This window comes from Aythya ferina (assembly GCF_964211825.1).
Source record: "Aythya ferina genome assembly, chromosome: 4".
Classification (NCBI taxonomy): Eukaryota; Metazoa; Chordata; class Aves; order Anseriformes; family Anatidae; genus Aythya; species Aythya ferina.
Window position 1 is genome coordinate 509,364 of NC_140300.1, and position 11,868 is coordinate 521,231.

At 73.0% G+C, this 11,868-nt stretch overlaps 2 protein-coding genes across 8 annotated transcripts; one reads left to right on the plus strand and one right to left on the minus strand.

Moving 5' to 3' along the window:
- Positions 1-439: 439 nt before the first annotated feature.
- On the minus strand, positions 440-7,071 carry TTC31 (tetratricopeptide repeat domain 31; the record flags this gene model as incomplete). 4 transcript variants are annotated; one of them, XM_084516370.1, is made up of 17 exons in its annotated part: positions 440-1,288; positions 1,377-1,479; positions 1,749-1,823; positions 2,012-2,171; positions 2,319-2,400; positions 2,472-2,573; positions 2,684-2,825; positions 2,919-3,009; positions 3,350-3,446; positions 4,151-4,282; positions 4,402-4,551; positions 4,757-4,825; positions 5,045-5,128; positions 5,584-5,819; positions 6,249-6,309; positions 6,403-6,470; positions 6,933-7,071. In XM_084516370.1, the coding sequence occupies 17 exons, from the start codon at positions 7,069-7,071 to the stop codon at positions 1,205-1,207; spliced, it is 1,875 nt and encodes a 624-aa protein (XP_084372496.1). In that variant the 3' UTR covers positions 440-1,204. The 4 variants fall into 4 exon arrangements, with proteins under 4 accessions (XP_084372496.1, XP_084372494.1, XP_084372493.1 ...); XM_084516368.1 differs by lacking the exon at positions 6,933-7,071 and adding an exon at positions 6,610-6,896 and having other exon boundaries at positions 2,319-2,397; positions 5,584-5,836; XM_084516367.1 differs by lacking the exon at positions 6,933-7,071 and adding an exon at positions 6,610-6,894 and having other exon boundaries at positions 5,584-5,836.
- Positions 6,998-11,503, plus strand: CCDC142 (coiled-coil domain containing 142). Of its 4 annotated transcripts, XM_084516356.1 has the most exons (10): positions 6,998-7,173; positions 7,605-7,743; positions 7,852-9,321; positions 9,394-9,549; positions 9,678-9,835; positions 9,933-10,091; positions 10,268-10,382; positions 10,458-10,635; positions 10,716-10,920; positions 11,218-11,503. In XM_084516356.1, the coding sequence occupies exons 1-10, from the start codon at positions 7,138-7,140 to the stop codon at positions 11,479-11,481; spliced, it is 2,880 nt and encodes a 959-aa protein (XP_084372482.1). In that variant the 5' UTR covers positions 6,998-7,137; the 3' UTR covers positions 11,482-11,503. The 4 variants fall into 4 exon arrangements, with proteins under 4 accessions (XP_084372482.1, XP_084372480.1, XP_084372479.1 ...); XM_084516354.1 differs by having other exon boundaries at positions 7,605-9,321; positions 10,709-10,920; XM_084516353.1 differs by having other exon boundaries at positions 7,605-9,321.
- Positions 11,504-11,868: the final 365 nt, after the last annotated feature.

Here is an 11,868-nt window from a genome sequence, read left to right on the forward strand (position 1 = left end):
CCGCGGGTGCTGCTGCAAAGTGAGCTTTAATGGAGCTCAGCAGCAGCCCCGAACGCTTCAAAGGCCGCGTGCGAGTCCCAGGCCATCAATCGCTGCCAGGGCCTGAAGGGACTGAGAGACAAAACACATCCACCGTGCCCTGCCTGGGAACGCGGCGCCCCCCGCCCCCGTGTTGGGTTTCCCCAGAGTCACACAGGGGGGCTGCGCGGGGGGGCTGCACCGCAGCACGGAGCGAGGCCGTGGCAGGCGACGGGGCAGGAGCTGGAGGAAAGCAGGGGCAGGAGCTGGGGGGGGTGAGGTGTGACAGTGGCAGTGCCCTGGGGGGGCACAGACCCACAGCCCGGTTGGGGGGGGGCAGCTTTGCACTGATGCGAAGGGGGGGCTGATGGGGTGCCAGGGACAGGCAGCAGGGCAGGAGAAGGAGCGGCACAGGCACACGTCTGGCTCTTGGTTTTATTAAGAAACCCAAAGCAGGTACAAATCCCTGAAGGCAGTGTCTGCTGCTGTGGGGCAGGGCCCAGCCCTGCTGCGTGCAGGGCCCCTGGGCACAGGGAGCTCCGTGGGCAGCCCCCGGGGCAGCACGGGCCCTGGGCCCAAGAGCCCATTGGGGGGGGCAAGCCCCCAAGGCACAGTCATGCTGGGTGGCAGGAGGTAGGGCCCTGGGCTGGGAACAAGCCCAGCACACGGCAGCACCGGGACAGGGGCCGGGGCTGCTGCTGCAGAGGGAGAGAGGGGGTGGGCAGGGCCCCCCAGCCCGCTGAGGCCCGGGGAAGGCACCCTGCAGGGTGCCCCCGGCTCCTCCCAGGGCTGGGGACCAGCTCCGAGCGCTCAGCGCACAGCCAGGAGCTGCTGCTGCAGGATGGGGGGCACAAAGCGCCAGGCTGGGGCTGAAACCAGAGCAGGGAGCGCCCAAACCCAGCTGTGCTCACTCCTCGGCTCCTGGGGGAAAACATCCCAAGAGGTCACAGCCCCGCGGCCACAGCCCTGCCGGGAGGGGTCCCGCTGGCTCCCCAGGGTGCGAGGCTGGGTGCCGCGGAGCTGGGTGGTGCTGGGGCTGCAGTCCGGTGGGGCCAGCCCCTGGACGGGGTCCCAGTGTACAGGGGGCAGCGTCCCACCTCAGGGGGCCTGGCTCTGCTCCCCGTGAGCTGTCGAGGTTTGCTGGCTACAGGAGCCCCCCGGGGAGGGCACCCCCCTCGCAGCAGGCCTAGGGGCGCTGCCAGGGGCTCGGCGTGGCGTGGGAGGGGTGCTTGAGCTGCAGCACCAGCCTGCTTCCCTCCAGGTCAGCGTCCTGGCGAGGGAGAGACATCGGTGCTGCTGCAGCCCCGTTGGGTGCAGGGCCCAGGAGGGGCCGTGGGTCCCCCCGGCCCGGTGCTCACCAGCATTTCCTCGTAGGCTGCCTCTGCCGCTGTCTTCTGCTTGAAGTTGATGAAGGCACAGTGCTTGCCTGGGAGCATCCGGATGGACTGGATCTTCCCAAACCTGCGTGGTGGAGTCTCAGGAGCCTGCCCCACGGACAGCCCGCACCAACGCTCCCCACAGGGAAGGCAAAACACAGCAGGGATGGGGCCGGGATGTGCCAGCGCAGCGCAGGGCTCGCTCCCACAGGGCAGGAGCACGGGGACCAGGGGCCCAAGTGAGTCGGTCCCACCGGACAGGGTGGGCAGGGGGCTGGCGGGGCACCGTGGGTGCAGGGTCCTGGCCCCGGGATGGTGACACGGAGCAGGGCAGGCGCGGGGAGAAAGGCTCACCGGCTGAAGCAGTCCCGCAGCACCTTCTCGGTGATCCTGGAGGTGATGTTCCCAACCCACAGAGGGTAGCAGTCCCTGCCAAACCGCACCACCATCACCGGCACTGCCCACACCTGGAGGGCTCCCCAGCACCCCAGCTCCGTGGCAGCACCATGCTTCGCCCGGCCCTCCCGCTGCCCCCAGGAAGCACCGGGCACCTTCCCTGGGGTCCCAGGCTGCCGTCCCCGCCAGCCCCATCTCCCCCCCCAGCCCCTTGGCCCTACCTGGCAGGATGATGCGGAGGCAGCTGTTGCTGCTGCTGCTGCTGCTTGGTGCTCGCTGCAGCTGTGGCCCGGGCCCGGCTTTTCGAGTGGCTCCTCGATTTCACCACAGTCACAAAGCCACTCATGTCGGTGTCGCTGCAGCTCCCGTTCACCCACTCCTCTGGTGAGAGGCACCCGGGGCTCAACACACTGAGGGCTGGGGGCCAGCCCAGCCCCTGCAGCCCCCGTTCCCATCCACCTCCACCGCACCCAGGGCCCCCCCACACCATCCCCGAGGCAGAACTGCTGCTGGAGCAGAGCCCCTTACCGGGCAGCGGTGACTCCCCATCTTCCAGCAGGGACAGCACGGGGACACCCCCGGGGCCATCAGCTGTGTGGGCGCTGCTCTGCTGCGGAGGGGAGAGGGGTCAGCCCCGCGGGGTGGTGCTGGGGCCAGCAGCACGGCAGGGCCGGGGCTCACCTGCAGCAGCGCCCGGCAGGCCTGCAGCTGGGCGGCCGCGTCAGGGTGGGCCCCGTCCAGCCGCAGCAGCTCCTCAAAGGTCCTAACGGCCTCGGCGTAGCGCTGGGGCCAAGCAGGGAGAGGGGCTGAGCTCCTGTCCGCAGGGACACGCTGCCTCCGCCCCCCCTGCAGGGCTCCGCCAAGCACCTGCAGCCCCCTGCCCGCCCCGGTACCTTCAGCCCCCGCAGGGCTTTGCCCTTGCGGAAGAAACCTTTGGGCCAGTTGGGCTGGAGGCTGAGGGACATCTGCGCATCCCTGAGGGCCTCCTCGTATTGCTGGAGCTTCTCGTAGCAGTACGAGCGGTTCCCGAAGAGCCTGGGGGCAGAGCAGGGTCCTGGCTGCAGGCTCTGGGCACGCCAGCTGGGACCCGGAGCTCGGTGCCCCCGCAGCGCCCAGCCCCGTGCTCACCGGTGCTCCCTGGGGTTCAGCTTCACGGCCTCGGTGAAGGCCTGCACTGCCTCCTCGTAGTAGCCCTTCTGGGCGGCCTCGTTGCCGTGGCCTGCAGGGAGAGCATTGCCCGCTGCCAACCCCCGAGGGAGCCGGGCAGCCCAGCGGGGGGAGCAGAGCGGTGTCCCGGCACGCGGCGGGGACACGTGTGTCTGCTGGGGACGGGCAGGGCCACAGAGGGGAGGTGGCAGCGGCTTCGCCTTCACCCCATCACGTGGGAAAGGTGCCTCGAGACAGCCCGGTGCCACGCAGACCCACAGGCAGTGAGAAGCACGAGGGTGCACACCCAGAGCAACCCTCCTGGGGCAAAGCTGCCCGCAGAGCCTGGACAAAGCAGGGCAGAGCTGCCACGTGCCCACCCTCTGGCTCTCGCTGCCCAGGGAGGCACTGACCTGCAAGAACCAGGCTCTGCTCCACCATGCTTGTGTCCAGGGGCACAGGCTCAGGCGCCTGTGGGGCAGCCAAGCACGGCAGCGGGGGCTCAGGTGCCTGTGGAGCAGCCAAGTACGGCAGCAGGGGTGAGGGCTCCTGCCCCAGCACAGGGGCTGAGGCAGATGGCCCAGGAGAGCTGCCTGTCCCCGCTGTGCCCCAGCTCGTGGGGCTGGGCAGAGGACAGGGGCACCCACACCCCCGCCAGCACAGCGCAGCCAGCTCCAAAGAGCTGGGAGAGGCTGAGGAGGAGCTGCCATGGCTCCCAGCCTACAGCACTGGGGTGGGCACTGTCCCTGCCACCACCCAGGCAGACAGCACAGCCCTGGGACCCCTGTGCTGCGCCAGCCCCTTGGTGACTGGGGGGCTCCCTCTGCCCACACACGGTCCCAGCTCTAATTCAGGAGCTGGGCCAGCCGCAGGCTGTGAAGAGAGGCCAGGGCGAGTCAGTGCCGAGGGTACTTACGGCTCCCACGTGTCCGTTACCAGGTTCCTGCAGCTGCTGTCAAGGTGCTCAGGAGGCCCCAGCCCAAAGGAGCTCTGGACGCCCCCCGAGCACCAGGAATGCCGGTGCCCAGCCCTGGGACCAGCAGCAGCAGCACCACTGCCCACGGCTGCCCTGGCTCCCCCTCCCTTCCCAGGAACTGCCCAGGGAACTCCCCTGCCCGAGGCCCCTCGTGGGCAGGGGTCCTGCAGACCCGCCAGCCCCCCGGCAGCGTGCTCCTGCCCGCACGGCCCCTCTGGGGTTGTGGGACCCAACTCACTGTCTCCTGCGGCCCCTTGTTGGGCTCTACAGCACCGGGTTGGGTCGGTTTCTCCTTCTCAGGCACTTGCAGCTTCACGCCTGCTTTCTGCCGAGCTTTGAAGACAAAGGTGCAGCTCAAATCCAGCTCGTCCTAGAAGATAAGAGGGGTCAGAGCCGTACACGGCAGGCAGCAGTCAGGGAGGGCAGCAGGCACCGCGCGGGGCTGACCCCGGCTGGCAGGCAGCACAGCCCAGGGCCGCAGCACCTCACCTCTACCGCCTCCACGCTACCGCCCTGGTCCCCCGCTCCCTCCTCCGCATCATCCCCGAGGCTCTGAGAGGGGCTGGAGGCTGAGCAGCCCTTCTCCTCCTCAGCACCATCAGCCTCGCCGGGAGCAGCGCTGTTCAGAGACGAGGCATTCTGCAGAGAGAGAACGGGAGCAGGAGGGCAGCTGCAGGCAGGGCTGTGCCCCCCGCAGCTCTCGCAGCCCCAGCTCTGCACGTCCCGAGCTCTGTGGGAGCCCTCGGAGGCGCCGCACGGAGGCTGCCGGAGAGCCCAGCACCACGCCCCAGGATGAGCAGGGAATGAGGCTGCCAGGGGGAGAGAAAGGTGCACGGCCACTCACCGACTCAGCCTCCTGCTTGCTTTTTAGCTCTTGTTTTAACTTTTCCTGCTTCTTCCTGTCCTTCTGCTTCTGAAGAGCAGAGATAAAGCCACGAGTTGGCAGCAGCCCAAAGCTGCCCAAACCCAGAGCTGACCCGCGGCGCAGCTCTGCCCAGCGTGCTGCAGGCAAGGAGTGTAAGCAAGCTCCAGCCTCCAGGAGACGCCTCCCCCCGGGGCTATCAGCAGGGCTCAGACGGCAGAGACCTTGATCCAGGCAGGCCGTGAGAACCCCACAGCAGCACACACCCACCTTCTTCTTCAATTTCTTTTTCTCCGCTTTCTTCTTCATTCGCTCCTCCTCTGCCACCAGCTCCTTTGCGTTCTTCTCTGCTTCCTGGGGGCAGGGAGGTGTCAGTGACCAAACGTGAGCCCCCGACACCGCGCCCCAGCCGGGACAGGGCTGGGAGGTGCAGGCAGCGGCGCCTCGGCTGCCCCCACGCTTGTTGGGAGCTGTTGCAGGGCTGACGGGGACACCATGGAGCTGCAGGGATTTGGGGGGGGGAGCCATGTATTCGGGAGGGGATTGCGGGCAGGAAGCTGCAGCAGCTGCAGCTCACACAGGAGCTAAGACACGGCTCAGCCGCAACAAGCCTGAGCCCAAAGGGGCCATCGGGGCAGCCAGGCAGAGCCGGAGCCAACGCGGGGATCGCAGGAGGGGCTATGAGAGCTGAGCCTTGCTGCAGCCAGGAGGCAAAGGGACCAGAGGGCACGGCATGGCAGGGACGGGTCACGCTGGCAGTGGGGGCACCTCGGGGAGGAGGAGCAGCGCGTGTGGCCGAGGGCACTCACCTCCGCCGTGACCTGGTGCCTCCAGGACGTGTTCAGGCCGTGCACGCCCAGGTTCAGAAAGTTGGGAACGGGGTACGCAGGCAGCGGCGCCCCGCGCAGGACGGGGTTGTTGGTGCCGTGGAAATGGAAGCCGGGGCTGCCGTAGCCCTGGGCGCAGTCCAGCCACTCCTCATCCTCCTCCTCCTCCTCCTCCTCCTCGCTGGACTCCGGCTGGCTGGGGCAGGAGAGGCCCTGGCCTGTGCAGGGCGAGGGGCTGCCCACAGCTCCCCGCGGCCGTGCCCCCCGCAGCCCCGGTATGAGCGGCCCCATCCCGCCTCCCTCTCCTCCCACCCCCGGCACCGAAGCAGCAGCAAACGGCCCCGCGGGCGGGGGAGCTGCCGGCTGCTGAAGGCCACGCTCCGATAACGATAACGGGAGCGGCGCTGCGGGGGAGAGCCCAGCCCCGGGACGGGACGGGACGGGAGGGGAGGGGACGGGACGGGGCGGGTCCTCCCCCGTGCCTGGCGGGGGGTGGCAGCCGCTGCCCGCTCCTCCAGCGCTTCGCCCCGGTGCCGGGGTTCGCCGGGCACCGCCGGGACAGACCGGGGGGCGGCAGAGCCCCGGGACGCTCCCAGCCCCCCCCCCCACCCCCGGGGTCCCAGGGGCCGAGCCCCCCCCGCCCTCACCTGGCAGCGGCTCCGCGGGGCCTCGTCCCGGCGCCGTGCGGTGCAGCGGGGGGCAGGCAGCCTAAGGGCGGGACGGGAGGTGCCGCGGCCGCCCCGCACACACCGGGGGCACTGCCCCGGGGCTCCCGGTGCCCCCCCCCCCGCCCTCCCCTACCTGCACCTGCCGCATCCTCCGCTCGGCCTCGGCGGCACCGCGCAGGAAGTGCAGGGGGCACGGGGGCACTGCGGGGGGGGGGCAGCGCTCAGCCGCCGGCGGAACCGAAACCGAAACGCGGCGGGGACGGGAGGGGGGGGGGGGCGGACCCGGTCCTGCCCCTCCCCACCCCCGGGACCCCGCCCCGCGCCCCCCCCAGCCCCGTACCGCCGCTCCAGCCGCCGGCACCGAGCACGCAGCCCCAGGGGCAGGCGGCGAGGGCGGCCCCGGGCCCCGTCCCGCCCGCGCCCCGCATGGCCCGGCCCGGCCCGGCCCCGCCGCTCCCGGTGCCCGCCGCCGGACCGCGGAAGCTCCCGCTGGGCGCGAGCCGGAAGCGGGGCGCGGGCGGGGCGTGAGGCCGCGGCCGCCATGTCGGGTGAGGGCAGGACGGCGGCCCGCAGGGCTCAAGCGGCAGCTCCCGGCCCCGGGGGGGGGGGGGGGAGATCTCCGGGGGGTCCCGCGGCTCCGAGCGCTGTCCCCGGGGGTCGCACCGTGGGCGCCGCAGCCCCTCCCGGGACACCGCCGGGCCCCCCCGCAGCCCTGCCGGCAGGCGGGGGCGGGCGCTGTGTGCCGGCTGGCCCTGCCCGCTGCCCTGCCCGGATTAGCGGGGCTCAGGGCCGCTAAGCTCATTTCCTGCCGGCGGCGGCCGCCCGTGCCCGGAGCCGTGCCCGGAGCCGTGCCCGCGCCCGGCCCAGCATGCAGGACGGACGGCCCGGGAGGAGCTGCGGGCAGGTGAGGCCCCGCGGGGACCGGGCGGCCGGGACGGGGCCGGGCCGGGGCGCGCATCTCTGCCCATGGCGCCCGGCCCCGCTCCCTGCCGGCTGCGGGGGCGTCAGTTGGGGACCGGCCGGGCGGGCTGGGGGGCTCTGGGGCCGGCGCAGCGGGGCAGGGCCGTGCCGGTGCCGGGCCCGAGCTACCGGGGGGAGGCGGCGCCGTGCTGCGGCCCGGCCCGGCCCTGAGGTCGCGGCCTGGCGGCGGCCCCGGGCCCGGCCCCGCTTTCGGCGTCTCCTTGGCAACGCCGCCCGCCCGCGGGGCGTCACGTGGCCCCTCCCCGCGAGGGGGCGTGGCTTCCCGGCTCGGCGGGCGCCGATTGGCGGCGGCGGCGGGCGGGGCGGGGCGCGCGTCTGTAGCCCCGCCCCCTGCTGACCGCCCCCCGCCCGCAGCTGCCGCCCGCCGCCCGCCCGGTGCCCGTCCCGGTGCCCCCCCCGGTGCCCCCCCCGCCGGCCCTGCCCGCGCTGCCCCCGCTTCTGCCGCCGCTGCTGCCGCCTCTCGCCGCCCCGCCCCGCCCGCCCGCGGAGCCAGGTGAGCGCCGCCGCCCCGCCTCCTCCCCGCCCCGCGCCCGGCTCGGTGCCGGTGCCGCTCCCGGTGCCAGCCCCGGTCCCGGTCCCGTTCCCGTCCCTGTCCCCGCAGGCGGCGGTCCCCGGGGCGGCCTGTCCCGCTCGCTGCGCAAGGCGGAGGCCATGCTGCGGAGCTGCGTCGGGCCCGGCCTGCGGCGCCTGCTGCCCCCCCCGGCCGGCCCGGCCGCCCCGGACGGGGACGCGGAGGAGCGCCCCGAGGCGCTGCCGGGGCTGGAGCGGAGCCTGGCGGGGCTGGGCCGCGCCTTCCGCGCCTGGGAGGACCCCCGCACCGAGACCTTCCGCGGCCACGTGCGGCACGAGCCCGCCGACGCCTTCTCCTTCCACCCGCTGCACCCGCGCGTGGCCGAGCGCGGCGCCACCCTGCAGGCGCTGCTGCGGCACCGCCACCTCCTGCGCCTGGCCCGCGAGTACTGCCGCCGCCTGCACGCCGCCTCCGCCTTCCTCCGACGGCTGCTCCCGGGGACGGCCTGGCCGCTGCGGGGGCTGTGCGAGGAGCTGCGGGCGCACGCCGGGCACTGGAGCGCGCTGCAGCGGCGGGTGCGCGGCGAGGCCTGGCTGCGGCCGCTGCTGCTGCGAAGGCACGAGGCGGTGGTGCACATGCGGCGGGCGCTGGGGCTGCTGGCGCTGCAGGCGGCGCGGCTGCTGGAGGAACGGGTCGAGGAGGAGCTGCGGGGCATGGCGAGGGTCGGACCCCCGGGTGTCCCCCCGGCGGTGGTCGCCGACCTCTTCCAAGGGCTGGAGATCTACAACCGCGTGCTGGGCGACCTGGACCCCGAGCTGGGCTCCGTCCCGGGCTGCGCGGCAAAGGGGCTGCCCCGCGCCTTCCCCCTGCACAGGGTGCTGGCGCTGCTGGCGGCTGAGCGTGGCCGGCTGGCGGCCAAGCGGCTCGGGCAGCTCCTGCAGCACGGGGCAGGGGACGCCGCGCTTTGGCCTCCGGCTGGTTGCCCCGTCACAGCGCAGGACGTGGGGCCTTCGGGCCGGGGAGTGCTGCGGAACCTCCCCGAGGAGCTGCGGGCGCTGTGCGTGGAGGACAGGGAGCTCGTTGGCCCCATCCTGGAGGTGCTGGTGGCCTCCGCTGACAGCCTCTGGCGCCACGTGCTCAGCGAGGCGGGGAGCCCCGTGCCCCCGTGCACGGCCCTGCGGCCGGGCTCCCCGGGCTGGAAGTCGGTGCGCTGGCTGGACGCGTCCCACACGGCAGCGGCCGAGGCCCTGTACGCCCGGTACCTCCCCCTCTTCTGGGACGCCACCAGCGCCGCGCTGGGCCTGCGCCTGGAGCTGCTGGACCTCAGGGCAGGATGGACCCCCGGCAGCACGCAGGAGCTGCACCAGGCACTCGCCCAGGGTCCCTGCGGAGTGGCCGCCTCCGGGAGACCCCCAGCCCTGCACCGGGGGCTAAGGGTCCTGCAGGGCGTCCCTCAGCGCTGTCCCCCTGCAGCCTGCGTCCCCCCGGAGTGCCAGGAGGAGCTGGAGCAGCTCTGCCTGCGCCTGCTGTGCCAGGGAGTCCTGCGCACCTGGGAGCGAGGTACGGGGTGCGGGGTGGCCGGGGGGGCCCTGCCTGGGGCCCAGCACCGCTCACCCTGTGTCCCCCTCACAGATTTCACCCGGGCGCTGGGCTCGGGGCTGTGTGACCGGTGCTCAGCAGTGCCGGGGCCGTCGGGGGGAGCGGCGCAGAGCAGCACCGCCCGGCTCCTGCAGCAGCTCTACCCAGCCCTGGCCTTCGCCCTGCGGCACCTGCCGCCCACACCGGAGGGTGAGTGGCACCTTGTCATGGTCTGGGGACAGGGACAGTCCCTCTGCTGGCCCTGCTGTGCTGAGCTCCTGCTAGGTGCGGTGTCACCGCAGCCACCACAACGTCCCCGCCGCTCTGTCTGCCCCCAGGCAGCCCCCCCGGCTCGCCCTGCCTGCGCCTGCAGCTGCTGGGCCGGTGCCTGGCCACGGTGCAGGCCTCCTGCTCCTGGCTGATGGGCAAGGCCTTCCAGTTCCTGGCGTCCTGGTCCCTGCATCAGTTCCTGCTCGTCACCCAGGGAGACCTGCAGGTGAGGGCAGGGCCGGGGTGGGGGCACAGGGGGCTCAGCCCCACTGCAGGGCTGGGGGCAGGATTTGGGTCACTCCTCTTCCCTCTGCCGCCTGCAGCTGCTGAAGGCTGAGACGGATGCACTGGTGCTGCTGGTGGGTGCAGCCTTCCCAGAGCCCGGGGACAGCCTCCAGCACCTCGCACCCCACCAGCGGCTCCGGTCCCACCAGGAGCTGTGGCTGTGCCAGCAGATCCGCTCCATGGCTGCCAGCATCCAGGTAGGGCTGAGCACTGCCAGCGGCTCGTGTGCCACTGCCACAGCCCTGGCTGCCAGCAGCTGCCACGCACCGAGCCGTGCAGTGTGTCGGGAGAGGTCCCGCAGCGGGGAGGGAGCGGTTTGGCACGGCAGGGTGCCAGGCTGCACAGCCCCAGCTCCCCTCGCTCTGCTCCCCAGCAATTCGCGGGGGACGTGCTGAGGATGTTCTCCACTGACTGTAAGCGGATGTCGGCCGAGATCTTTGACCAGACCATGCCGCTGGGCAAGCACTGGCGGGTCAGCCTCCGAGCCGGTGGGTGGCAGGCACCCTGACCCCCCCCGCATCCCGTGCAGGGCCGCGGGGCTGACCGGGTCCCCGTCCCCACAGAGCTGCCCAGCTCCCCCAGCGAGTACGCGGCGGCAGCGGCTCAGACGGTGCTGGGCCAGGTCCTGCAGGGGGCCCAGCTGCTGCCCCGCGACTCCCAGGTGCCCACCCTGGCCCGGGTCACGACGGCCTTCGTGGAGGCTTGGATGGATCACATCCTGGCTCGGAAGATCAAGTTCAGGTGAGGGGGCGGCGGGGCCACGGCCGGGCAGGGGCAGGGGCCGGGGGCGCCCAGGCTGAGGCGCGGTGCACAGCCTGCAGGGCGCCCTGCAGCTGCAGCAGGACTTCGCGCTGGTGCGGGACCTGGTGCAGTCGGAGCACTACGGGCTGGCGCCCGAGACCCGGCAGTCGCTGCTGTCCCTGCGTGTCTTCCAGCAGATGGACAGCGCCATCCTCTGCCTGCTGCAGCAGCCCAGCGGCAAGGCCTACCTGGCCTCCCACCCCTGGCCCTCCCTGCGCCAGTGCTGTGAGTGGGGACGGGGATGGGATGGGGATGGGATGGGGATGGGATGGGGATGGGGATGGGGATGGGGATGGGGATGGGGATGGGGATGGGGATGGGGATGGGGATGGGGATGGGGATGGGGATGGGGATGGGGATGGGGATGGGGATGGGGATGGGGATGGAGCCCCCATCACCAGCCTGCAGCTCCCGTGGTGCCTGGCTCGGGCTCCTCACCCCTCCTGGTGTTGGGGAGCTCGGGATGGGGGGCACAGGGCAGGACCCATCCCTCCTGTGACCCCCTCTCCTCTCCCCATCCAGGCTCCAACAACGGTGCCCGCACGCAGGAGCTGGGCACGAGCAGCCTGCACAGCCTGGAGACCCTGGAGGCGCCAGGGGTCACAGCGGGGCCCCCCCCGGCCTCCCCCAGCAGCGAGGCTCCCTGCCGGCCGCGCGCCCCCCCCGAGTCGTACCTGGTGGGCAGCCAGCAGCAGTGGCTGTCGCTGCGGCTGCGCAGGGCCCGGCGCTGGCGTGTGCCCGGCCTGCCCTGCATGGCCAAGAGCCCCGAGGGCTGAGCAGCAATAAAGTGCCCGCGGGGCAGAGCCGGGCTCCGGGCCTCTGTCCCCTTCCCCGTGGGGGGGGGGGTCCCGTGGGAGCGCCCGGGGGGGGCAGCCCCTGCCCTGGCTGTGGGATCCTCCCCGTGCCCGTGGGGGTGTCCGGTGGGGTCACCCGCTGTGTGCTGGGCCCGGTCCCGGTCCCGCTGTGCCCGAGGGGCTCCCCCAAGCCCGGTGCGGCTCTGGCCGTGCTCGCCCGGTGCTGCCCGGGGCCGGTGCGGGGTGCGGGGGGGGTTCCCCAGGAGGGGGTCGGGGTCCGCACCGCGCCGCTGCCCACCCCCGGGATCCCTCCGTGCCCCCGCGTCTCGTCTCTTTCCCCCCCCCCCTTGGTGCCGCCGTGCCCGGTGCGGGGGTTCCC